At 52.9% G+C, this 23,180-nt stretch overlaps 2 protein-coding genes across 8 annotated transcripts; one reads left to right on the top strand and one right to left on the bottom strand.

Annotated features, from left to right (window-relative positions):
- Positions 1-1,237: 1,237 nt before the first annotated feature.
- CD37 (CD37 molecule) lies at positions 1,238-7,247 on the top strand. 3 transcript variants are annotated; one of them, XM_077845586.1, is made up of 9 exons: positions 1,238-1,392; positions 2,050-2,124; positions 2,250-2,322; positions 3,203-3,327; positions 3,424-3,498; positions 4,441-4,545; positions 5,166-5,402; positions 5,761-5,844; positions 6,885-7,247. In XM_077845586.1, exons 2-9 carry the CDS (start codon positions 2,056-2,058, stop codon positions 6,960-6,962), a joined length of 846 nt encoding a protein of 281 aa, XP_077701712.1. In that variant the 5' UTR covers positions 1,238-1,392; positions 2,050-2,055; the 3' UTR covers positions 6,963-7,247. The 3 variants fall into 3 exon arrangements, with proteins under 3 accessions (XP_077701712.1, XP_077701705.1, XP_077701700.1); XM_077845579.1 differs by having other exon boundaries at positions 1,260-1,399; XM_077845574.1 differs by lacking the exon at positions 1,238-1,392 and adding an exon at positions 1,426-1,789.
- Positions 7,237-23,011, bottom strand: TEAD2 (TEA domain transcription factor 2). 5 transcript variants are annotated; one of them, XM_077845533.1, is made up of 13 exons: positions 22,906-23,011; positions 21,105-21,342; positions 20,734-20,798; positions 20,210-20,272; positions 18,960-18,971; positions 18,623-18,730; positions 18,468-18,526; positions 15,033-15,094; positions 13,929-14,077; positions 10,920-11,093; positions 9,516-9,677; positions 8,721-8,873; positions 7,237-8,011 (listed from the first exon to the last, which is right to left on the bottom strand). In XM_077845533.1, exons 2-13 carry the CDS (start codon positions 21,334-21,336, stop codon positions 7,898-7,900), a joined length of 1,353 nt encoding a protein of 450 aa, XP_077701659.1. In that variant the 5' UTR covers positions 21,337-21,342; positions 22,906-23,011; the 3' UTR covers positions 7,237-7,897. The 5 variants fall into 5 exon arrangements, with proteins under 5 accessions (XP_077701659.1, XP_077701682.1, XP_077701667.1 ...); XM_077845556.1 differs by having other exon boundaries at positions 9,555-9,677; XM_077845541.1 differs by having other exon boundaries at positions 22,866-22,988.
- Positions 23,012-23,180: the final 169 nt, after the last annotated feature.

Below are 23,180 nucleotides of genomic sequence, written 5' to 3'. Positions count from 1 at the left end.
GTCCTGGGATCGAGTCCCATGTCGGGCTCCCGGCATGGAGCCTGCTTCTCCGTCCTCCTGTGTCTCTGCCTGTCTATCATGAATAAATAAATCTTAAAAAAAAAAGAAAGGAAAGAAAAGAAAGAAAAAAGAAAAGAAAAGAAAAGAAAAAAGAAAAAAAAGAAAAGAAAAGAAAAGAAAAGAAAAGAAAAGATGATATCTTAGGGGCGCCTGGGTGACTCAGTCCATTAAGCATCTGCCCTTGGCTCAGGTCAGGATCCTGAGGTCCTGGGATCAAGCCCCAAGTTAGGCTCTCTGCTCAGTGGGGAGCCTGTTTCTCCCTCTCCTCCCTGCTCCTGCTCTCTCTATCTCTGTCTCTCTCAAATAGATAAATAAAATCTTAAATAAATAAATATGGAATCTTAAAAACAAAAAAAGCCAGTTTCATAGAAACAGTAGAATGGTTGCAATCAGGGGATGGGGAGTGGATGTGGAGATGTGAGTCAAAGGCCACAGACTTTCAGTTAAAAGAAGAATACATTCTGAGGATCTAATGTACAGCATGGCAACTATAATTAATAATTCAGTATTGTGTACCAGAAAGTTGCTGAGAATATCTATTATGGATTCTCGCGACAAAAAAAATAAAAATAAAAATAAAAGTAAAATGTTAACTATGTCCCATGATGAACGTGTTTATCTTGAGCTTGGTAATCTTTCTACAATGTATATGTACATCAAATCATCATATCATACACTTGAAATATATACAATTATAATTGTCAATTATTCCTCAATAACATTGGAAAGAGAAAAAGAAAGTTCAGAGCTAAAAGTCAGAATACTATTAATATGAACTGATTTTTGATGACATTAATGAGAAAACAAATTGCATTTGGAGACTTAAAAAAAAAATAACGATGGATGAGAGCTCTCAGAAAGAGGGGGTTCTGGGTCTCTAAGAGGCTTTGGTTTTCCAGGGCCAGGGTGGATGTCAGGATGATAGGAACACCCCCAAACGTGGAACTCTGATTTGATGAGAGTGGAGACCATGGGACAACAGGGGAGACTTCAGAGGCTGCTGGGTGTGCAGCTCCAGTCTGGAGACAACCAAACACTGCAGATCTGGATCTAACTGCCAAGGCCCCGGGGTCAATCCTGACTCCTCCCCAGCCTCCACTTCTTGGGGCCCCAGCGCAGATGCAGGAAGTACTGCTTGAGGCTCAGCTTCCTCTATGCATATTTTGGCACTGCCCCGCCACCCCCCTTACTCCCAGGGACCTTCCCATTGGGGCACTGCAGCACTTTCACTTCCCCCAGGTGCCCAGCCCCTGCCCTGGCATATGGGAGCACCGCGGTCTACACTGGTTGCCAGGAACAGGATATGGACTCTGAGAGAGGGGCCATGACGAGGTGCGGGGTGAGGCATAAACAGAGAAAGGAATGGCATGCAGAGAGAAGGGGCCAGAACCCCAGAGGAGGAGATAGATGTAGAGGGTTTGGGAGTCAGGGAAGGGAGGTGGACAGAGACCAGAAAGAAGGGGACAAAGACTCAGAGAAGGGAGGAAAGGAAACTGAGGGCTGAGAAGAGGGGGACAGAGAGGGATGCAGAGATGGCAGAGCTGAGCAGGCAGTGAGGTCAGAGTGTCTGTGAGGTCGGCTGCTGCCCAGGGCTGGCCTGGGGTCCTGGTGCCCACAGTAGGTGGGTACGAGATCAGGAGTCCTTGTGGGTCCCCCAGCCTGAGCCATGGAGATCTGGGAGGGACTACCCAGCATGTCCTTGGTGTCCACAAATTCCAAGGCCCCACAGGTACTGGTGTGTGTCCCAGTGGGGCAGGTGGGGGAGACAGGGGGAGACTGGGGAGATGGGGGTGAAGGGGGGTGGCAGAGACAGACAAGAAAGCCACCTTGCCTCTAGAGGGAGGGGGTGGGGCTCCAGCCCTAGAACTTCCTCTTTCTCTGGGTTCTTCCTTTCTCCCTCTCTCTCACAGTCTCTGTCTTTCTGCTTGTCTCCTCTGGGACCAACACCTCTTCTCTTCTGTCCCTCCCACTGGCTGCTCACCCCTCTAGGCGAAGATGTCGGCCCAGGACAGCTGCCTCAGCCTCATCAAGTACCTCCTCTTCGTTTTCAACCTCTTCTTCTTCGTGAGTTGCCACATGGCTGCCCAGCCCAGCCCCCAACCCGTGCTGCAGCCACCCGCAGCCACCCAACCGGACATATCCCCCACCACCCCCTTGCCCACCTCCATATTCCCATCTCCTCCCACCAGGTCCTAGGCAGCCTTATTTTCTGCTTTGGCATCTGGATACTCATTGACAAGACCAGCTTCGTGTCCTTTGTAGGTGAGGGGGCCGGGGCCATCAGGGAGGGCCTCCTGGACCAAGTGTGACCCGGCCTGCCCCTGAGTGACTTCCCCGGGCTCCCAGGGTCCCAGGCTCTGCTTCACAGGTTGCCACTGCTCTTAGCCTCAGGGTCTTCCTCTGGCAATTGAGTTGTGTGTAGGGATGATAATAAAAATGGTAATAACCATTTCTCTGGCACTTCCTCCGGTGCGCTGTAGATCTTGTGCTGATGCTGTAGATCTTGTGCTGATGCTTATCAGGTCCTCCCACAAACTTTCCACTCTCTTGAGGTTCAGAGAGGGGATGTCACTTACTGGATGTCACACAGCAAGGAAGTAGAACAGATATAAGACTAATAATAGGAAAGTAATAATGGAATAATGGTATTTAATGAGTGTTTGCCCTGTGTTGAGCACTGCGTCAAACACATGCCTCCCATGTGTCTCTTAAAATAACCCTAGGGAATAGATATCCTCCGATTGCCCTCAGGGAGGTTTTTGTGACTGCTCCAATGCCACAGATCAAGTAATGGAGCTGAAACTATAGGGGGCGAGGAGGAGCTGAAGGAGAAAAGAGAGACCGAAAGAACAAGAGGGAGAAACCGTGACCAGGGAGAAATCAAGAGAGATCCAGAGAGAAAACAAAGACCTAGAGAGTGCGGTGGGGGAGCTAGAGACCCGGAGGGACAGAGTCCCAGAGAGAGGAAGAGAGAGAATCCCAGAAAGAGAGGAACAGAGAGGAACATGTGGCAGGGACAGACACCCAGAGAAAGAACCTCCCCCAATACTGATCCCCAGTTGAGTGGCTGTGCGGGTGGAAAAGGGGGCTCCCCTGAGCTGTGTGCACCGAGCCCAATGTCACTGCCTCTCACCTTCCCCAGGTTTGTCCTTCATACCCCTGCAGATCTGGTCCAAGGCCCTGGCGATCTCAGGAATTCTCACTATGGGCCTTGCCCTCCTGGGCTGTGTGGGGGCTCTGAAGGAGCTCCGCTGCCTCCTGGGGCTGGTGAGTGTCCTGCCCACATCTCCCCTCAAGTAGAACCCTGGCAGCCTCTGCACCCTGGGAGGGGGCTCAACTTGACCTCTCCACTCTGTCCCCCAGTATTTTGGGGTACTGCTGCTCCTGTTTGCCACACAGATCACCCTTGGAATACTCATCTCCACTCAGCGGATGCGGGTGAGCTTGGCTTCCCCTCCCCACACTTCCCCAAAATTTATTGGGGGGAGGTGCAGAGAAAGAAACAAAGGCAGGGCACCTGGGTGGCTCAGTGGTTGAGCTTATGCCTTTGGCTCAGGGCCTGATCCCGGGGTCCTGGGATGGAGTCCCCTATCAGGCTCCCCGCAGGGAGCCTGCTTCTTCCTCTGCCTATGTCTTTGCCTCTGTTTCTGTGTCTCTCATGAATAAATAAATTTTTAAAAATCTAAAAAAAAGGGACACCTGGGTGGCTCAGTGGTTGAGCATCGGCCTTCTATCGGGGCATGATCCCGGAATCTCTGGTTTCAAGTCCCACGTTGGGCTCCCTGTGAGAAGCCAGCTTCTCCCTCTTCTTGTGTCTCTGCCTCTCTCTCTCTGTGCGTGTCTCTCATGAATAAATAAATAAAATCTTTTTAAAAAATGAAAATCAAAAAAAAAAGAAGAAGAAGAAAGAAACGCAGACACGAGCTGACATGGACAAAGAGAAATAATAGTGACAGGCAGAGGAAGATGGAGAGACACAGCAACACAGATACAGAGGAAGATAGGGACAAGGAGAGTCAAAGGAAGACCACAACACATACGAAGAAGACAGACATAGCACGAGAGACAGAGATCCAAATGGAAACTAACAGGGGGAAAAAAAGACAGAAAAAATAGGCAGAGAAAAAGGAGACTCCAAAAGAGAGACCTAATGAGAGAGCCTGGGAGAGAGCGGGGGCGGAATTGAAAGACAGGTGATAAAACCAGGCAGAGATTTTGAGGAACAGAGACATAGGTAGCCATTCAGCGAGAAATCGAGAGCTACTTAAGGCCGCTCAGGGACCCCTTGGGACTGAGAAAGCCCGGGAGTGCCTGGAGTGGGTAGGGGCAAATGGGGGTGGGGAAGCGGGTGGGGATCCAGCCTCACTCTTGGCCTCTTAGCTGGAGCGGAGGGTGAAGGACATCGTGATGGAGACGATCCAAAACTACCACTCGCGACCGGAGGAGTCGGCCGCGGAGGAGAGCTGGGACTACGTGCAGTTTCAGGTGCTTGCGGTACCCACTTGCGGGGGCGCGAATCCCTCCCACCAGCTCTGGGACTCAGGCGTAGCTCCGCCCCCTGCCCGGCAGGCTGTGCCCCGACGAAGCTGGGGGCTCTCAGCTCCCGGACCCCGAGGTAACCTTGCCCCACCCACCCCACCTCCGGCCAGCACAACGTGGCCTCGCCAACAGAAAATAACATAACCGACTCCAGATCCTGGAGAGGCTCCGCTTTCCGTCCCGACGAGACTCCGTCCTCAGCCCCAAGGCCCTAGCGTGACCCCACCCTCTAATCCTTAGTGACTCTGGTCCCCACGGGCCCCGGCCCACGTGAGACTCCACTCCCCGGTCATTCACGTGGCCCTGCCCTCCCAGCTGCATGTCCCCTGCCTGAGGCTGAAATGCACTGCCCACCCAGTCTTCGGTCCGCAGCGTGATTCTGCAGCTCCTCCCACAGCCGCAGGTTGCCCGCGATTCGTCTCTCCCAACCCCAAGTTCCCCTAAGGTCCCCAAGCCTAGCCCGCCGTCCCCCGCGCCCTGCGCCCAATATTTGGCCCTCTGCTCCCCAGCACGACCTCATACATATCACCGAGCCCCCGCCCCTCTGACTCCCGTGCTTCTTCTAGCTGCGCTGCTGCGGCTGGAACTCTCCCCGGGACTGGTTCGGTATCCCCAGCCTCAGCAGCAACGCGTCGGACGTGCATCGCGTGCCCTGCTCCTGCTATAATTCATCGGCGACCAACGACTCCGCAATCTTCGAGAAGCTCTCCTTCCCCCAGTTCAGCCGGCTCGGACCACAGGCGCGGCCCCGCCACAGCACAGACCTTTGCGGGGTTCCCGCAAACAGCAATATCTACAGCGAGGTGGGGAGGGTTTGGAGACCTCTGGAAAGGGGCGGGGCCTGCAAGGGGGCAGGGCCTGGGTAGAGGCGTGCTTCCTCCAAGAGGCGGAGCCACAGGGCGTGGGCTGGGTCCACGGGGTGGGGCTACGAGAAAGCGTACATCTGGAAGGGTGTCGTTCGTAGAGACCCGACCTAAAAAAGGCCTGAGTGAAAGGAGGCTGGGACCGAGTGAGGTGGAGAGACTAGAAAACCCTACTCACTAGGGATCCAGGGCGGTGCCTGAAAGAGTAGTTGAGGGCTGGACTGAGAACAGTGGGCACAGGTTTGAGGGCGAATCCCACAAAGAACTGTACTTTTAACCTTTCCCCCCACACCCCCAGGGCTGCGCGCAAAACCTCCAGAAGTGGTTGCACAACAACCTCATCTCCATAGTGGGCATTTGTCTGGGCGTCGGTCTACTTGAGGTAATTTGGTCCCGCCCCCACTCGCGACCGGCCCTACAATCCCTGGATTGCCCCGCCCCAAACTGCGCGTCCTCCCATTCTCCGGGAAAGGTGGTGCCTGCGTGACAGAGCGTCAGCCAATCCAGGCTCTCCTGCCTCTCCACCGGCACGAGGCCGACCTACCCTCTGCGTGTTCTGATTGGTTGCACGCAGGAAGTAGGCGTTCCCGCCCGCCCTTGCGAAGCTCCCATTGGCCCTCCTTGGGGTAGTCCCCCGCCTTTAGCCGCAACACGCGTCCCCTTTCCCTGCAGGTGAGTGTGGCAGGGCTGAGCCTGCTACTACTGCGCAGGGCGCTCCGCCGGGAACGCCAGCTGCAGGTGCCGGGCGCCTGTGGTTCGAGCCCCGGGCCTGGCCCGAGTGCTGATGGCGGCGGCGGGCGCTGTGGTGTGCTGAGCAGCAGCGGGCGTAGCGGCGGTCTGTGGGGTGGCTGGGGCATGGCTGATGCCTGTCCCAACTGGGGGGACAAGTCCCCACAGGGCAAGCTGCCCATGGCCCTGGGGCCCTGGCCGCTTTGGGATCAAGACGAGGAACAACCTGAGACCGGAAGCGCGGGCGCGGAGGTGGAGGTCGAGGCGGAATTAGCGACCGAGGCAGAGGGGGAGACAGAAGAGCCTCCGGAATAAAGTACCCTGAGCTAGCTCTGGGTCTCACTCCTTCCCAGGCTCTAAGACTGCGCTAGACGCAGCTGGATACCCCCTACCCCACACTATTCCCATCTTTCCATCATCCCTACTCCCCCGCAACTTTGGTAGCATGCTACCAAGGCCCCAAATTCCCATCCCTGATGCCATCTTTCACAACCTGGCGGAGCTCCCCCTCTAGCACCACCCTTCTCCGCCCCTCCTACGACCCCACACCACCCAAGTCTCCGCGCTGAATTTTCTTCCCCCTACCCCAGCGCCATCTCTTTTATTCTCCTCTCCGGACCCCCACCATCCCTACCCCCATCCCCCTCGCCGGCACCCCGTGGACCTCTCTGACCAGGTCTCCTTTCTCTATAGCTCAGCTTCATGACGCTCTCGATATTCCTGTGCAGAAACATGGACCAAGTCTACGACCGGCTTGCTCGGTACCGCTAGGCCCCGCCCCTTCAAGTGCCCTAGGGGCTTCCCTGTGGTCTGTAAATATTTGTTCAATCCCCAGTTCGCCCCAGCCATTGAGTCCTCTACCTCCTCATTTCCCCGGGGACCCAGATATCTGCCTGCCCAGCTGCTGTCACCTCTCCCGCGGGACCTGGGGCTTCCGGCCACCAGCTTCCTGCCCCCAAAGATACCTCATTTCCTTGACTCATCTGTTGGCTTACCACCTCCCACAGGATTATTTTTCGCCCAAACCCCAAATAAATCCCCTGCGTTTTGGTAAAATAGTTTTATCCTCTGTCAAAACACAAACCAACACACTTTGCGGGTGAGGGGAGGCAACACAGTATTATAGCCCACGTCTTATTGAGGAGAGGGTGAGATTTAAAAGCCTCACCCCACTGCTTGCCCTGCTGAGAGAAAGTCACGACCCTAATACCCACTTATAAATATCTCTTGTTATATTAAAAAAAAATATTTCCAGGGCCCACCTGGCTCTGCTCCTGCACAAAGGGTTAACCTTCAATATTTGATCACAGGGTGGTGGTGGGGGTGGTAAGGAGAGGCAGGTTGGGAAAGGGGGAGGGGATTGCTGAAAAACAGAGGGACAAACCGACATATCTAAGGCCCTCCAAAACATCCAGAACCAAGTTGGGGGGTGGGGTGCCTGTTAGAGACTGAGAAACCAGTGCTGTACCTCGGGGTTGTCTCATTCCTGTCCCCAGTCCCTGATGCTCTGGAGTGATCTGTCCTTTCAGACACCACTGTGAGGTCCCAATATCAGGATCCATCTTTTCAACTCACCACCCAGCTTTAAGGTCCCCTCTAACACGGAGCAGCCCCCTCCCCAAACAAGCACGAAGAAAGCTGGAGGTCCTTCCTGGGAGGTGGGTATTCCGGGGGGGGGGGGAGTGTGCCACTTTTGGGGTCCCCTTTCAGTCCCTGACCAGACGGTAAATGTGGTGCTGGGCCCCTCGCTCACTGGTGGAGACCTCAAAGACGTAGGCGGTGCAGAGCAGCAGCTCCTGGGTGTCTCTGTTTGTCACCACCTGCCAAGGAGGCCAAGAGAAAGGGCTTATGCAAAAAAAAGGGGGAGCAGGGTGCCCATGGAATACCTGGGAAAGAGGTCCCCACCATATCACATTCCCTAGGTAGAGGCAACACCAAGCATATCTGTTTCCCCATTTGAGTGTTGGCAGTGAGGGGCCTCACATCAGATGGCAGATCAAAGTTAACCAAAGTAGGGGCACCTGGTGGCTTAGTCGGTTAAGCGTCCCAACTCTTGGTTTCGGTTCAGGTCATGATCTCAGGGTCGTGAGATCGAGCCCCACATCAGGCAGGCTCTGCTCAGTGCAGAGTCTACTATAGATTGTTTCTCCCTCTCCCTCCAGCTCTCTCTCTCTTTCTCAAATAAATAAATAAAATCTTCGAAGTTAACCAAAGTTAAAGGGGATCCCACCATATCATGTTCCCTGGGCTAAGGTTAGGTTCCCTATGAGGGGGGGGTCCCTTAAACTGAGGATCCACCATGGGATGTCCTCCAAATCAGTTTCCCCACTGAGGGGAGGATCCCCCTAAATGAGAGTGCTGTGGATTCCCCACCATATCAGTTCCTTGGGCAAAGGGGTCCCCTAAGCAAAGGCTCAATTGTGGGCTCCCCCTGTGTCAGTTTCCCAGGTGAAAGGGTCCCAGGGCTGAGAGGATGTCGTGGGCACTTCCCACCACTTCAGCTGCCCTGCTCGGCCCCCAGTGCCTCACCTGGAGGATGGTGAAGTTCTCCAGGACGCTGTTCATCATATAGCGCTCAGGCAGCTGTCGCAGTTTGTGCAAGAAATTCACCAGGTACTCACACATGGGTGAGCGCAGCAGGCGGTACACAAACCTCCCGTCCTCCAGCTGGGCACGCTCCGTCTGAACCGGGAGGGGATATGCAGAGTGGGGAGGACAGTGACTGAGACACAAGGGTTGCCCCAGGCACTCTGTCCCTCTCTGATGCCACACCCACTCCCCACTGCCATCATCCCCCGTGGCCTCATCCCTGGTGAGCAGAGAGACCTGCACCCATGGATATGCAACTTGGGATCCCTGAGCCTACAAACCAGGAACCCCTCCAGCCTCTCAAAACTGTGCTCTGAACCCTCAAAGACCTCTGAACTGCTCTGACCTCCAGGCCCTCAGATACCCTCACACCCTCGAAAGACCCCTCCACTAGATCTCCAAACTCTATACAACCTCTGAGTTCAAGACCCCTCAAGCTCTGAGCAATCCCTAAGTGTGACCCTTGAACCTCCTTGCCCATTTTGGTGACTATAAATCTATGTACCACACATTACCTTTGAACCCTCAAAATAACCCCGACATGTGACTGGAATTCAGTATCAGCTCTCAGCCCATGCATTAATTAAACTGCCAAAAAGGACAGAACACTCCCCACCCCACCACACAGACACCTAAGTGCAGGAGCCCTTGTGGCTTTCATCCTTTAGTCTGCACCCCCAAAGTGGCAGCTGGCTGGGCGCTCACCTGCCCAGAGCTCCACCCCTCCAGCCTCACCTCCACCTTCTCCACCACCTGCTTGCCAAAGGAGCAGACCTTGGAGGAACAGGTGAGGGTCATGTGCTCCAGGCTCTCGTACTGGCTGCTCACTCCATAGAAGCCACCGCTGCTGCCACTGGTCCCTACCTCCTCGCCACTCGGGCCCCAGTTGAGGTCCGCCTGGGAAATGGGGAGGCACAGGTAGGTTGGAGAGGGCATTTCTTATAAATAGTGGGGACTCCTCTAAAGTGGGAACTCTGATCCATGGCCTGGTTCCCCCATAGCCCTGCTATTGCCCACCTGTCTTTCTCCTCTCCACCTCTCCATGGGCCTGTTTCTGGAAAACACTCATTCTTCCATAAGTACTGGAGAAGGCTGGCTCCCTAAAGTGGTCCTGACCTCTCTCTCCAGTAACAACCCTCCCCCAACAAAGGGGCCCTAGAATTCAACTTTCTTCTCTTTTCACGAAGCTGGTTGCTAAGGCAAGTGGCTACTCCCAAGGAAAGGGGCCTGAAGGGGTTAAGCGTCTGCCTTTGGCTTAGGTAGTGATCCTGGGGTCCTGGGATCAAGTCCCCCGTAGGGAGCCTGCTTCTCCCTCTGCCTATTTCTCTGCCTATCTCTGTGTCTCTCATTAATAAATAAAATCTTAAAAAAAAAAAAAAAAAAAAAAGAAAAGAAAAAAACGAACACTTTATAACCATGGTTGCTACGGGCCCAGCAGAGCCAATAAATTTCAAGCCCTCGGCAGCCTTCCTTCTCAGACTCTAGATCATGCCACAGCTCTGGTTAACAAGAGTTAACACCCCCTAAACATTCATAACATTTATTGGACTCCTACAGCATCAGCCACTGTAGTTGACACCCAATCAAATGGGCCTAAGAAAAACCCAAGATGGATCCTCTTATTCACAATTATATACATGGCACTTGGCATAGAGCCTGTAATACAGTAGGTGCTCAATAAATGATTGTTAAATAAATGCTTTCACAGAGCCCCTCCCAGGTCCCTCAGTCACTTTCTCAAGGCCAGACATTTCTCTAGCAACAAGATCTGGTGGCACTATGTTCTCTTCAGAGACCAAATTCCATGCCTCTATTTGATAAGAGATGAGAACTATTCCTTAGCAATAAGGCTTCATGTGGTTGGGTGGGACGCAGGGAAGTCTGAAATATTGCAAGGCAATCCGCACCATATATGACTAGTCGTGGCAAAGTCTAGTGGGATCTGGGGAGGTCCAAGTCCTATCCCCACATGTGTACCGCTCCTTATCCATCCTGCCTTGGGGTAAAACTCCTTGGTGTTCCTTATTGCATGGGGGTGCTGACACTCTGACCCTGAGGAGCTGGTCTCCCTTAGAGCCACAGGCCTTAGATGGGAGGTCACATGATCTGTGAGCACTTTGTTTTGGTGGCCGAACTCACCCAGAACTTGACCAGGAAGAAGGCGTGAGGGGGCCCGCGATCGTACAGCTCCCGAAGGCCACCCTTTTTCTCTGGGAACTTGTCATAGATCTGCCGGACGTCCACACTCTCGAGGGGGGGGGCGCCAGGGCTGGGGCAGTGCTGGCTGATGTGTACAAACAGGTGCCTCTGGTACTGAGAAGGGTGGGCCATGAGTGAGGAGTGGGAGATGGGCTGGACCCCTGGTACTCACTGCCCCCAATTCCCACTAGCTGTTTCACACTGTCCACCCAGACATGGGGCCTGACTCCCAAGCACTTGTCACCACTCCCTTCTGCCCCATAGCACCATAGTCCCCAAGTCCTGTCCCCTGCTCTCCATCCCCACAGCCCTGTCCTCTCCATCTCTACCCAGCCTCCTCCCTGGCCTCCCAGCCTCCAATCTCTACTCCCCAGGTCATCCTTCACAGACCCCCAGCACTAACTGTGGACCTCTCCTGCTCACAATCTTCCTGTGGCTCCCCAGAGTACCCAGGACATAGCCCACACCCCCTCAGCCTGGTCCTGTACTGAATAGGTGCTCCCAAATATTCAGTCAATGGATGGATGGATGGATGGATGGAAGGAATCCACAGAGCCCACATCAAGACTCCCTATCTGTCCCCATTCTTATCACTTCTTGTCCATATTCTGAAATCCTCATACCTTCCCCATCTTTTCTTTCATTACATATCCTCCCTCCATCTTCCAAGGCCCAAATCTATGCAAATCTGACTCTTCTTGGAAGCCTCACTTGATCACAATCAGATGATTCACAATCACCTCTCTTTTCTTTTTTTTTTTATTTTTTATTTTTTATTTTTATTTATTTATGATAGTCACAGAGAGAGAGAGAGAGAGAGAGAGAGAGGCAGAGACACAGGCAGAGGGAGAAGCAGGCTCCATGCACCGGGAGCCCGATGTGGGATTCGATCCTGGGTCTCCAGGATCGCGCCCTGGGCCAAAGGCAGGCGCCAAACCGCTGCGCCACCCAGGGATCCCTCACCTCTCTTTTCTATAGTTCCCCATCACCCTCAGGAGAAAGTCTGGATCCCTCAGGTTGGCAATGCCAGCTCCTCCAGAGCTAGCACCTGCCCACCTATCTGTAGCCTCATCAGTTCCCACCTTATTCAATTATTTGTTTCCCTGAAAACTTCACTCTGTTTTCATCTCTATACCTGGAACATAAAGTTCTGTGCATGGCAAACTCCTATATGACCCTCAAAGCCCAACCCAAACGTTGTCATCTCAGGGAAGCCTTCACTAATTTCCCAGGCAAAATGACTCTTCTGTACACCCACAAAAACTTGAACTTCCCCTATCCCAGCACATACTCATTGTCCAATAGACATCTATTGAGAAACCTACTGTGTGCGGGCACTATTCTGGGTCCTAGGGCTACAAGGCAAAGTCCCTGGCCTCATGGAGTTCTCATAGAGTATTTTAAAAATCAATCCATGGGCAATATAAATTTCAGAGTGATGAATGCTATGAAAAAAAATCCCAAAGAACAATAGTAAAGGGGTTGAGAGTGACGGCAGCCGGTATTTTCCATAAATTGGTCTGGGAAAGACAATCTGAAAAGATAAGCAAAAGCCTGAATGAATGGAAAGAGACAGTGGTGGTATCTAAGGAAACATATTTCAGGTGGCAAGAATAGCAGATACAAAAGCCCTGAAGCAGGAGTTGGCCTGGTGCGCTTGAGAAAGTGCATGGAGTCCAGTGTGACCAGAGCACAGTGGGCAAGAGTATAAGGGCAGGAGGTGAGGATAGAGCAGGAATGGGGGTCAGATAATGCAGAGCCTTGTGGGTAACTGAGAGGACTTTACCTTTGCTCCAAGTGAGATGGGAGGGTTTCAAGTTGGGTTTTATAAGACCACCATACATAGCAATTGGTGTTTATGTAGCTGTGGCAGAGACTGCTAGGCGTTCACAAACTCCCCAATTCCTTTTCACACAGCTAAACTACACTTCCCAGAGTTCTTTGCAGTTAGGTATGGCCACATGACTAAATTCTGGCCAATGGGATGTGAGCAAAACCTGATAGTTGCCACTTCCAAGCCAGACCCATAAAAACTCCTGCACACTTCTTGAGTCTCTCCATTCCACCATCTGCTGGCCAGATGCAGGGAACCCAGCAGCAGATTCTGAAGCCCTAGAAAAATGTCAGAACCACAAAATGGAAGGAGCCTGAATTCCTGGAATCACTGTGTGGAAGGGTCCTACTAAACCCCTACACTGAAATATTACATGAGTAACATTTGTTCATTCCCTGAGGGTTAGGATTATTTCTTCTAACAGTCATCAGCCCACCGGGACTAATATGACATCTGTCTTCATCCTAGACCAGGAAAAGCTCAAGCCTAGAAACAAGATCTGCTTTTCCAGGGGCCACTGGGTGGCTCAGTGGTTGAGCATCTGTCTTTGGCTCAGGTCGTGATCCTGAGGTTCTGGGAAGGAGTCCCACATCAGGCTCTCCATAGGGGCCCTGCTTCTCCCTTTGCCTGTGTCTCTGTCTCTGCCTCTCTCTCTCTGTATCTCTCATGAATAAATAAAATCTTAAAAAAAAAAAAAAAAAAAAAAAAGATCTGCTTTTCCAGGTTCCCAGTATCCACCACAAAGCCTGGCACAGTAGGCCCTCAAAAATGGCTGCTGAATTAACAAGCAATGACCTGGGGAGTTTCTCTGACCTTCCCAACTGTGACCCCAGGACCATCCAGTTCCTCCACGCTAGCAGTTCTCAAAGCGTGGTCCCCAGACCAGCAGCATCAACACTGCCTGGGAGAATGTTAGAAATGCAAATTCTTAAGCCCCACACCAGATCTACTGAATCAGAATTTGAAGGTTTCAACAAGCCCTCCATGTTATTCTGATACAAGCTTAAACTTGAGAACCACTGCTTTATTCTTTCCCTTCCTATCACCCTTACATTTCAAACCTAAGCCCCGCATCGCCCCTGCCCCGACAGGGACTCTTCTAAAATTGCACTCACAGAATCAACTGCATCGGGCGGTTCCACAAAGGCTGAGAACTCCACCAGCTGCAACCGGGCAGTGCCCAGGGCCCGAGCCTGCCAGGCTGGGGGTGATGGGGCAGGTGGGGGCAGGGCAGGGGGTGACAGGGCTTGGGGAGGCTCGTACCCTAGAGAGAGAAAAAAAAGGAACAATAAAAATTGCTAACATGTGTGAAATACATCAAGTACTCTTCTCTCTTGCCTGCCTCCGCTTAGAAGCTAAAAAAGCTAAATACTCACTTTCCCAGCCTCCCTTGCAACTAGAGATGGCCATGTGACACAGTCCTGGCCAATGAGACGTTAGGGAAAATCTGCTGAGGGGCTTCTGAGAAGGAGTTTCTTCCTGAATGAAAAAGACAGAACTTTGGGAGGACAAAGCTTTTGGCCCTGGCCAAGTCCTGCTTGAGACATGATGCCTGGAATCACAACAGCCATCTTGGGACAATAAGAAAGAGGCCAAGGGACCTATAGAAATGCTAGTCCCGATAATGCCGAGCTGCTGAGCCAGTATAGGAGCACCCCACCTCCTGACTTTTGTCATGTGAAATCACTAAAGCCTTTATTATTTAAGGCACTATTAATTTGGGCATTCTGTTACTTGCAGCCAAAAGCACTGCAAATTGATGAATCTGTGGAACCTAAAGGTACTCTTTCACCAATGTGAGTTCTTAGAACCACACACCACAGGGGAAAGCAGAACCAAGCAAATCTGACACTACCATCGAGCCCCCTGGATCCAGCCATGCCTGAAGCCATCCAGCCACTCTTGAAACATCAGTTACCTAAACCAATAAATTCCTTTTGAGTTTCTGCCACTTGCAGCTGAGAGAATCTTGATTGATATACTTTCCCAGTGTCCTTTAGGATAGCAAATGGCAGAACACAAACCCAGTGTGTCTAAATTCAGAGGCTATGGTCCTAACCACTCCAAATGCTATCACTCATCTTCCCATATCTTCTACAAGCCTTGCCTCAGATCTGGACCTCTGTAGAAATGCATGCCCTGATTCATGGAAGGTGAAGGAAAGGCAGTTGGTGTTGAGGAGAGAGGGGAGATGAGGAAGGTGCAGAGCAGACTCTTACCTGGGAGGTCAGTAGATGGGGGGGTCAGTGACAAGAACGGTGTCTGTGAGAATGGCTTCACACTAAGGGAGAAAGGAAGCTGGGGGTCAGTGAGGTAGAAAGATAACTGTACCAGCTAATGTTTACCAAGGGCCACCACAAGCCAAACCCTATGCAAGCACGTAATGTGCAAGAGTTCATCAAATCCTCACAGCCTCAGAGGTTCAGTGCAATTACCACTCTTCCCATTTTGTGGAGGAGGAAACTGAGCCTCACACAGTCACAGAGCTGGGACACAGCAGAGCCTGGGCTCAAATCCAAGCCACTCCCCAACTCCAAAGCCTGTGGTCGTGTTGATGGTATTTTGGTGCCTCTCACCAACACGGCGGAAAGAGAAAAGCAACAGGATCTCAAGAGGTGGGGGGTGGAACACAAAGAGGCAATGTGGAGAAAGAGGAGGATGAATGGTCACCAAGGGTCAGGAGAGATGGGACATCAGTCCCAAGTTCAGGGTGGGGAAGCAGCACAGCTTCCTGCAATGATGGACATGTCTTATTATCTGTCCTGCCCAGTACAGTAGACACTGGCCACAAGCTGCTACTCAGCACATGACACGTGACCACTGAGCACGAATGTGGCTAGAGTGCCAAAGGGACCAAATTTTTATTTTAATTTCAACTGACTTAAAATTCAGTAACGGCATGTGGCCCGTGACGCTATCGGACAGCACAGCTCAAGAGGCCAATCACCTATGGGTAGCTAAGGAGATAATTGAGACTGAAAGGTCAGAGGCCATGGAGATAACATTTGGGGTCAGAGGTCAGGAAGAGGTCAAGAGTCAAAAGACCACGGGTACCTGGCTGGCTCAGTCCCTAGAGCATGAGAGTCTTGATCTCAGGTTTCTGGGCTCGAGCCCCAGGAATGATGTAGAGATTACTTAAAAATAAAATCTTTTTTTAAAAGACTTTTTAAATTTAATTTATTTATTTGAGAGAAAGAGAGAAAGAGAGCAAGCACGAGCACAGGGGAGGATGGAAGGAGAAGCAGACTCCCTCTTGAGCAGGGAGCCGAAAGTGGGACTCCATCCCAGGACCCTGGGATCATGACCTGAGCTGAAAGCAGACACTTAACCGACTGAGCCACACAAGCACCCTAAAAATAAAATCTTAAGGGGTACCTAGGTGGCTCAGTCAGCTAAACGTCCAACTCTTGATTTCGGCTCACGTTGTGATTTCATGGGTCATGGGATCAAGCCCCACATCAGACACAGTGCTCAGTGACGAGTCTGCCTAAGATATTCTTTCTCTCTCTCTCTCTCTCAAATAAATACATAAATAAAAATAAGGTAAAATACAATCAAATCTTTAAAAATCAATAAATAAAGTCTTTAAAAAATTAAAATTTAAAATAAAAAAAAAGGAGTCAAAAAACCAGAATTAGAAAGACACAAACTCCAGGAACCTTCAGACCTCCACTCCCAGGGGCCTTGCCCTAATACTCAGCATCCCAATTCTGAAATCTAAACACCAGGACCCTATCCTGACTTGATTTCTTGTTATCAGGGCTGCTGGCCAAACACCACCTCCTCAGACAGGCCTTTCTTAACCTCTATTTTTAAGATTTTATTTATTTATTCATGAGAGACACAGAGAGAGAGAGAGGCAGAGACACAGGCAGAGGGAGAAGCAGGCTCCCTGCAGGGAGCCTGATGCGGGACTCAATCCCTGGCACTCCAGGATCACGCCCTGGGCCAAAGGCAGGTGCTCAACCACTGAGCCATCCAGGGACCCCCTTAACCTCTGTCTAAATAGGGCACCTACATTTTGTTTTACTTTCCACATTTATGGGATCCCTGGGTGGCGCAGCGGTTTGGCGCCTGCCTTTGGCCCAGGGCGTGATCCTGGAGACCCGGGATCGAATCCCACGTCGGGCTCCTGGTGCATGGAGCCTGCTTCTCCCTCTGCCTATGTCTCTGCCTCTCTCTCTCTCTCTGTATGACTATCATAAATAAATAAAAATTTAAAAAAAAAATAAAAAAATAAAAAATAAAAAAAATACTTTCCACATTTATTCCTTTCTTGTGAATGCTTGTTTACATGTTTATTGTCGGTCTCCTCCCCGCTCCAAATATGGAAGCTCCATGAAGGCAGGGATCCAGGCTTACTTGTTTAATGCCTTGTCCCGACTAAGCAGAGTACCAGGCACTTAATAAGTGCTCACTAAACATTCAACTGACTGGCCAGTGCCAGAATACCTTCTCTCATTTCCTGGAACTCACCAAATTTTCCTACCTCAGGGCCTTGGCACATGCTGTTTTCACTGCCTAAAATATTCCCAACCCCCATTCTTTACCTGGCTAAGTTCTATTCTGCTTTCAACATTACCTCCTCACAGAAACCCCCAGAACTCTCTCCTTCAACCCAGAACCTGTTGCAGTTCTTCACACCACATACTCTTCACATACTCTTCACATACTCTTCAATTTTGTGTTTAGACAGGTGATGATTTAACATCCGTCTCCCCTATTTGACTATCAGCTCCCCTAAAGGTGGGACCTCAGTGTGGAACCACTCTCCTTCCAGCTCAACCCTCTCCCTGCAAACCTGCAGGGAGGATTTGTTCTGACCCTTTCCTGGCTCCCAGCACCTCACCAGGGACATGTCGTCTCTCCCTGGAGCCTGGATACAGCATATCACCTCACTCTCTCTGGCAACACCCTCAACACCACTCCTCACTGTCCTGTGGCCACACTGCCCTACCAACACCCCGCCTGGATCCACTAGCTCCTCTCTGGACTGAAAACTGCCCTTCCTATGAGTCTCTGGAGCCTGTTTCTATTTTTCTAGGCAGCAAACACATTCTGTGACCCTCAGGATTCTCTCAGAGCTGAAATGGACATTCCCATGCACCTCAGGGACCCATTTTCTTCCTTTTGACCCTGAAAGAAGATACCTGACCTCCCCGCAGGCCCAAGAACACCTCTACGGGATGAGAACAAGCCTTTCCGTGAGCTTCTGGAGCCCAGCCAATCTCACAGGGATGCCATCATCCCCATGGATATCCTCCTAGCTCCCGCACATTCATCCAGTCCCACACTGAACTCCTTTCTTCCCCTAAACCTGCTCCTCTCCAAGGTCACCTGTCTCTGGACTGCCACCAACCCCAGTCACCACAGACCCTGGGCCCTGCCCTTACCTCCTCACTCCTTCTCAGCCCATGAGGCACTGTCTCTTGACTCTCTCATCCCTGCTTCCCACCACCCCCCCTCAGTATCCCAGCTCGGGCCTCATCTTTCTCTCCAGACCCTCACCCCAGCCTCCTCTCTGGGATTCAAATCCAGAGAGCTGCAGAATCCATGTCCATGAGGAAGCTGGGAGCTAGAAAGTGGGGTAAGAAAGGTCTGTGCAGAGGGAACGGGGGATGTGGGGGTGCTGAGCCAGAACAGGAAGTACTCACTCTGGAACATTCCAGGGGGGGCCAGAGCCCCCTGACCAAAACTGGAAAAGCTCAGAAGCCTGGAAAAGAGACAAAGAAGGGGGCACATCAGTCAGTGCCCTGTCAAAACCACAGCCCCACCCCTCCAGGTGTAAGCCCCATGATCACTCAGCCACCTGGGGACCAGCAGGACCCAGTTTGGCCTGCAGGGAAGGTGCTGAGATGAGCTGGGCTGACGACATGGTGGCCATGGTCTGGAAAGCCTTGTCCTTGGAGACCTGGTCCTGGAAAAGGAGAAGTCAGGGGTCTGTGTTAACGGGGAATCCCAGTCGACACAGCAGGGGTACATCGACGCCAGGGAAGGCAAGCATGGGGAGATGCAGAGCTGGGGAGTCAAGCAAAGGTTTGGGGGAGGGCACACATCCTTCTTTCTATAGCCTCCCTGCCCCTCCTGGCCCCCTCAGGAATTTCTGGGGTAAAGGAGCGGGTGGGAGGATGGGCAGGGGGACTTACCACATTCAAGGCCTGCCCGTGGGGGTGGGGGAGGGTGCCAAGGGAGGAAAAAAAACATGACTTAGGAAGTGAGGCCTGGATTCTCACCTTCCTGCCCTCCCAACCCCTACAATTCCACCACCCTGAGCTGAAAAAAAGGGAGGTAGGGCGAGCAAGGATGGATAAGGAACAGTTAGTGGAGGGGCCCAGACCAAGAGGGCAAAAGGGGTTCCTATACCCAGAATAAATGACAGTATACAGTATCAGGGTTTCTAGGTCAAAAAAGAGCTGGAAGGGAAGATTTCCGGATATGTAGGTAACAGGAAGTGGGAAGTTCAGGCCCAGAGGGGATGAATAGGCAGGCACTGAACATGTCCTAGCCCAGACAGGACAGAGACAGGACCATAAGGTCCAGAAAAGACCAGAAGTGAAGGTTTGTTAGACCTGGAGATAAAGCAGGGGGAGGCTTCTGGGTACCAAAAAAGAAAGAAAAAATAAAAGGAACAGGAAGTCATAGTTCCCAAATCCAAAGGAAGAGGCAGAAAAGACCCACACCCAGAGGAGAAGAAAATGAGGGTCTCAGGCCAAGAGGGAACCAGAAATCCAATGGATGAAGAAAAAAGGATGTGAACATTTTCAAACAAAATGAGGATTTCTGGACATGGAAACGACAGGCAGGGCAGGCAGAGGCTGAAAGATGGGGAAATGAACCAGAAAGAGATGAAGAGGAGAGCCTCCTGGCACAAGAAGGGGAAGGAAGGACACCAGGGGGAGGAAGAGGAGGAGGAGGAGAGGGAGGGAGGGAAGACAGCAGTAGCCAGAGGAGAGGCCCGACACCCAAACCTTCTTGCCTGTCCTGAGCTGCATCTCTGGCCCCCTCTCTCTAAGAATCTCTTCCTCACCCGCTTGTCAGGCCAGTAACCCTTCACCTCGGATCTCTACTTCCTCATTCTGCCTACCTCTCCGTGGGACTCTGGCCCCATCTCTGGTTCTCGATACCCACTCTGGGTCTTCCTGTCCCCCTTACTCTGGATTTCTGTTGACCTCTCCTCTGGGTCTCTGTCCCCCTCTCTCTGGATCTCTGTCCCCCTCTCTGGGTCTCTGTCCCCTTCTTTCTGGGTCTCTGTCCCCCTCTCTCTGGATCTCTGTCCCCCTTTCTCTGGGTCTCTGTCCTCCTCTCTCTGGGTCTCTGTCCCCATCTCTCTGGGTCTCTGTCCCCATCTTTCTGGGTCTCTGTCCCCCTCTCTCTGGGTGTCTGCCCTGGTCCCTACCTTGAGCTTGGACTGGATCTCCCTTGATTTCCTTCGAGCCAGAACCTGGATGTGACTAGAGACCTGGGGGGAAGTGACAGAGAAGCAGATTCAGGCCACAGCTACTCACCCCTTGAATCTCCTCTCCCATCCCACCCTCCAGGTGGCCCCCAGAACTCCCGGAACGTAAAAGACGACAAACACATAGAACATGCTAGCTATCCCAGGCACATGCCAACAGACATGTGTCCACAGAGGCTAGTCTCTTCTCAGTAACACTACCGATCTTCCCCAGACCCAGCAAATCCGGGTCTCCTTACCCTTCATCGCCTTCTGTCTTTGGGTCTTTCAGTCTCTCTATCTTACTCTCTGATTCTAACACAACTGGTCAGAGATCCAGACCAAAACAGGCACAGGAGAGCATACTCTCAGAGGTGCCAACAAGACAGAACCAGATCCTCCTTGAACCTGAGCACGCCCATACCAGGATGGCCCCGAGAAGACAAGCCTGCCCCACAGAGAGCCCCACAAGTCAGTCCTGAGACCTGTTTGCGAGTCCGGGTCTTCCCTGTTCTCAGCTTGATGTAGCGGGCAATCAGTTCATTCCGACCTGAAGAGTCAAAGATGGGACAGAATCAGAGGTTTGCGGGACTCCCCAACACACAGGACACCAGGGGGTAAGAGAGAAGCAACGCTTGCCAGAGGTCTGCAAGCCACTGGGCTGCAGATCTCCTCAGCTCTACGGGAGAGGAGCCCGACCACCTGGGTTCAAATCCCAGCTCCACCAGTTCTGTGACCTTAGGCAAACCTCTTAACCCTTCCATGCCTCAGTTTCCTCATCTATGCCAATTGCGATGCCGGCTCCTACTGAGTCCTAATCAGTGGGGGGCAGGGCCAAAGAGAGGGGCAGACTCACCATACATCTTGCCTTCATCAGACAGGATGATTTTCCGCCGGCCACATGGCGGGTAGATGGCCAGGGCCTCCTGGAAGCTCTGCTCGATGTCTGGGCTCCACACACCTTCTGCGTCTGGACCCCCATCTCCCCCAGCCCCCTCGCTGCCGCCGGTGCCCTCCTCACTTCCTTCCTCACTTCCCGTCCAGCCACTGCCATCGTCCAGGGGGGCCCCAGCCCGGGGTTCCCCCATTTGGGCCTGGAGGAACACAGAGCTCAGCAAGATTCCCCAACCCCTCCACCTCTGCCCCCGGAGAGACTTCAGGGCGTGGGGGCTGGGAGTTCAGATTGCTGGGTCTGAGGGAGGAGTGGGGGTGCTGGATTTCTGGATCAGAGGGAAACAGGATGCTGGGGGCCAAGGCTCCTAGGTCCTGCAGGAGCGGGCTGGATTTCTGGGGGCGGCTTAGGGTGAAAGTGTCCTCTATGTTTCCAGGTGAGCCTGGGTTGTGGTGAAATCTTGAAGACCCCAGAATCATGCCTAGGGCCCATGAGGCCCAAACCTTTCTTTGGGTATGAATTACTGGTTTAAAGAAGACAGGAGTCGGGGCCTAGTTGCAGGGAAGGGGGTGTGTGGATGAGATCTTCTCAGTCCCACCCCAAGAACAGGTGCTAGGATGTGAACAGCAGCTGCTAGAAAAGAAGGAGGAGGGGCCCAGACCCTAGGAGGACTGCGGTGGAGGGGGGGGGGGTGTCCAGAGAGAGGGGGACAGAGACCCAGAGAGAAAGGGACAGAAATCCAGAAAGAGGAGGAACAGAGACTCAGAGCAGAAACTCAAGCCCAGACCAGGAAAGACCCACAGAACCACAAACGGAGGGTCAGGGGCGCCCTGACATCAGGAGAGCCAGAACAAAGGGCCCAGGCGTCCCCTCCCCCAGTTTCCCACAACCCCCATCAGGGGAGGGGCTGGCTGGCGAGGGCGCCTCCCCCTCTGGCCGTCGGCCCCGCCCCTTCCCTCCCCTCCCCCTGCGCCGTGGGCTCGGATCCAACTCAAGTTCCCAGTGACTTTCCGGAGGCCAGGAACAGGGGAAAACTTTTTCCAATACAGTCAGATCCCGCCTCCCAGGCGGCTCCACGTCTCCCACAGCTTTCCCAGGACCCCAGAGTCCAGGCTCCCATCCCCCTCCTCCCTCAGACCCTGGAGCCCAGGTCCAGACAAAGACCCCAGGCCGAGCCCAGTGGCGCCGAGGCGTTCAGGACCCTCGTAGGCCAAAATCCCAGCCCAGCTCTCCCCCATGTGGCCAGACAAAGGGACGGAGGAGCCGGGTAAGAAAGGTCCCCACAAATTTCCCGCCCCAGGCCCCAAACTTCCGAAGAAGCAAGATTGAAGATCCAGAAAGCACTGTAGCGAGCCCTAGGCCACCCCGGTGGCCTCCTTTCTCCATTAGGAGGACCAGGCGTCCACAAATGACACAGAGAAACCAACTCCGTCAGAAACACGCACAGGGTCCTTTCTCACCTCAAACCCACACCGCCGCACACACTCACACACCCCAGACACACCCGCGAAAGTCCCCAGCCCTCACCCACTCGCGAGTGCACAATCCCAAACTCAGACCATCACCAGACACCCAACTCCGGCGAAAGTTCCAAACACCTCGCTAAGACTCGGTCGCAAGCGTAAACTCGGGCCCCCGGGCAAAAAGAGGGCGGCAAGCAATTCAGAGACGGTCCCACCAACACCGCAACTCAGAACGCGTAGCTTCCCACCCCAACTCACACACCCCAAAGCTGGATCCCCGACTCCCGCCGGCGCCTTCCTACCTCCCGGCCTGGGGCTGGGGAGCCGCGGGCGGGCGGGGCGCTGCGAGGGAGAAAGTTGCCCGGGAGCTTTGTTTGGGAAAAGTGGGAGGGACCGGAGGGGGGGCGGGCCCGCGAGCCGGACACAAGGAAGGGGGATCCGACGGTGACAGTTTGGAGGAGGATTTTTGCTTTGGCAAAAGGAAAGGTGAAGTCTAGCTTGAGCCTGGTAGGAACTTCAGGACTCAGATGCTTGCATCCCTGGGAGAGGAAAGGGATGGGGGATCCTGACTCCTAGA

The sequence above is a fragment of the Canis aureus genome, chromosome 1 (genome assembly GCF_053574225.1).
Source record: "Canis aureus isolate CA01 chromosome 1, VMU_Caureus_v.1.0, whole genome shotgun sequence".
Taxonomy (NCBI): domain Eukaryota; kingdom Metazoa; phylum Chordata; class Mammalia; order Carnivora; family Canidae; genus Canis; species Canis aureus.
This window is presented reverse-complemented; position numbering and strand designations above follow the sequence as displayed.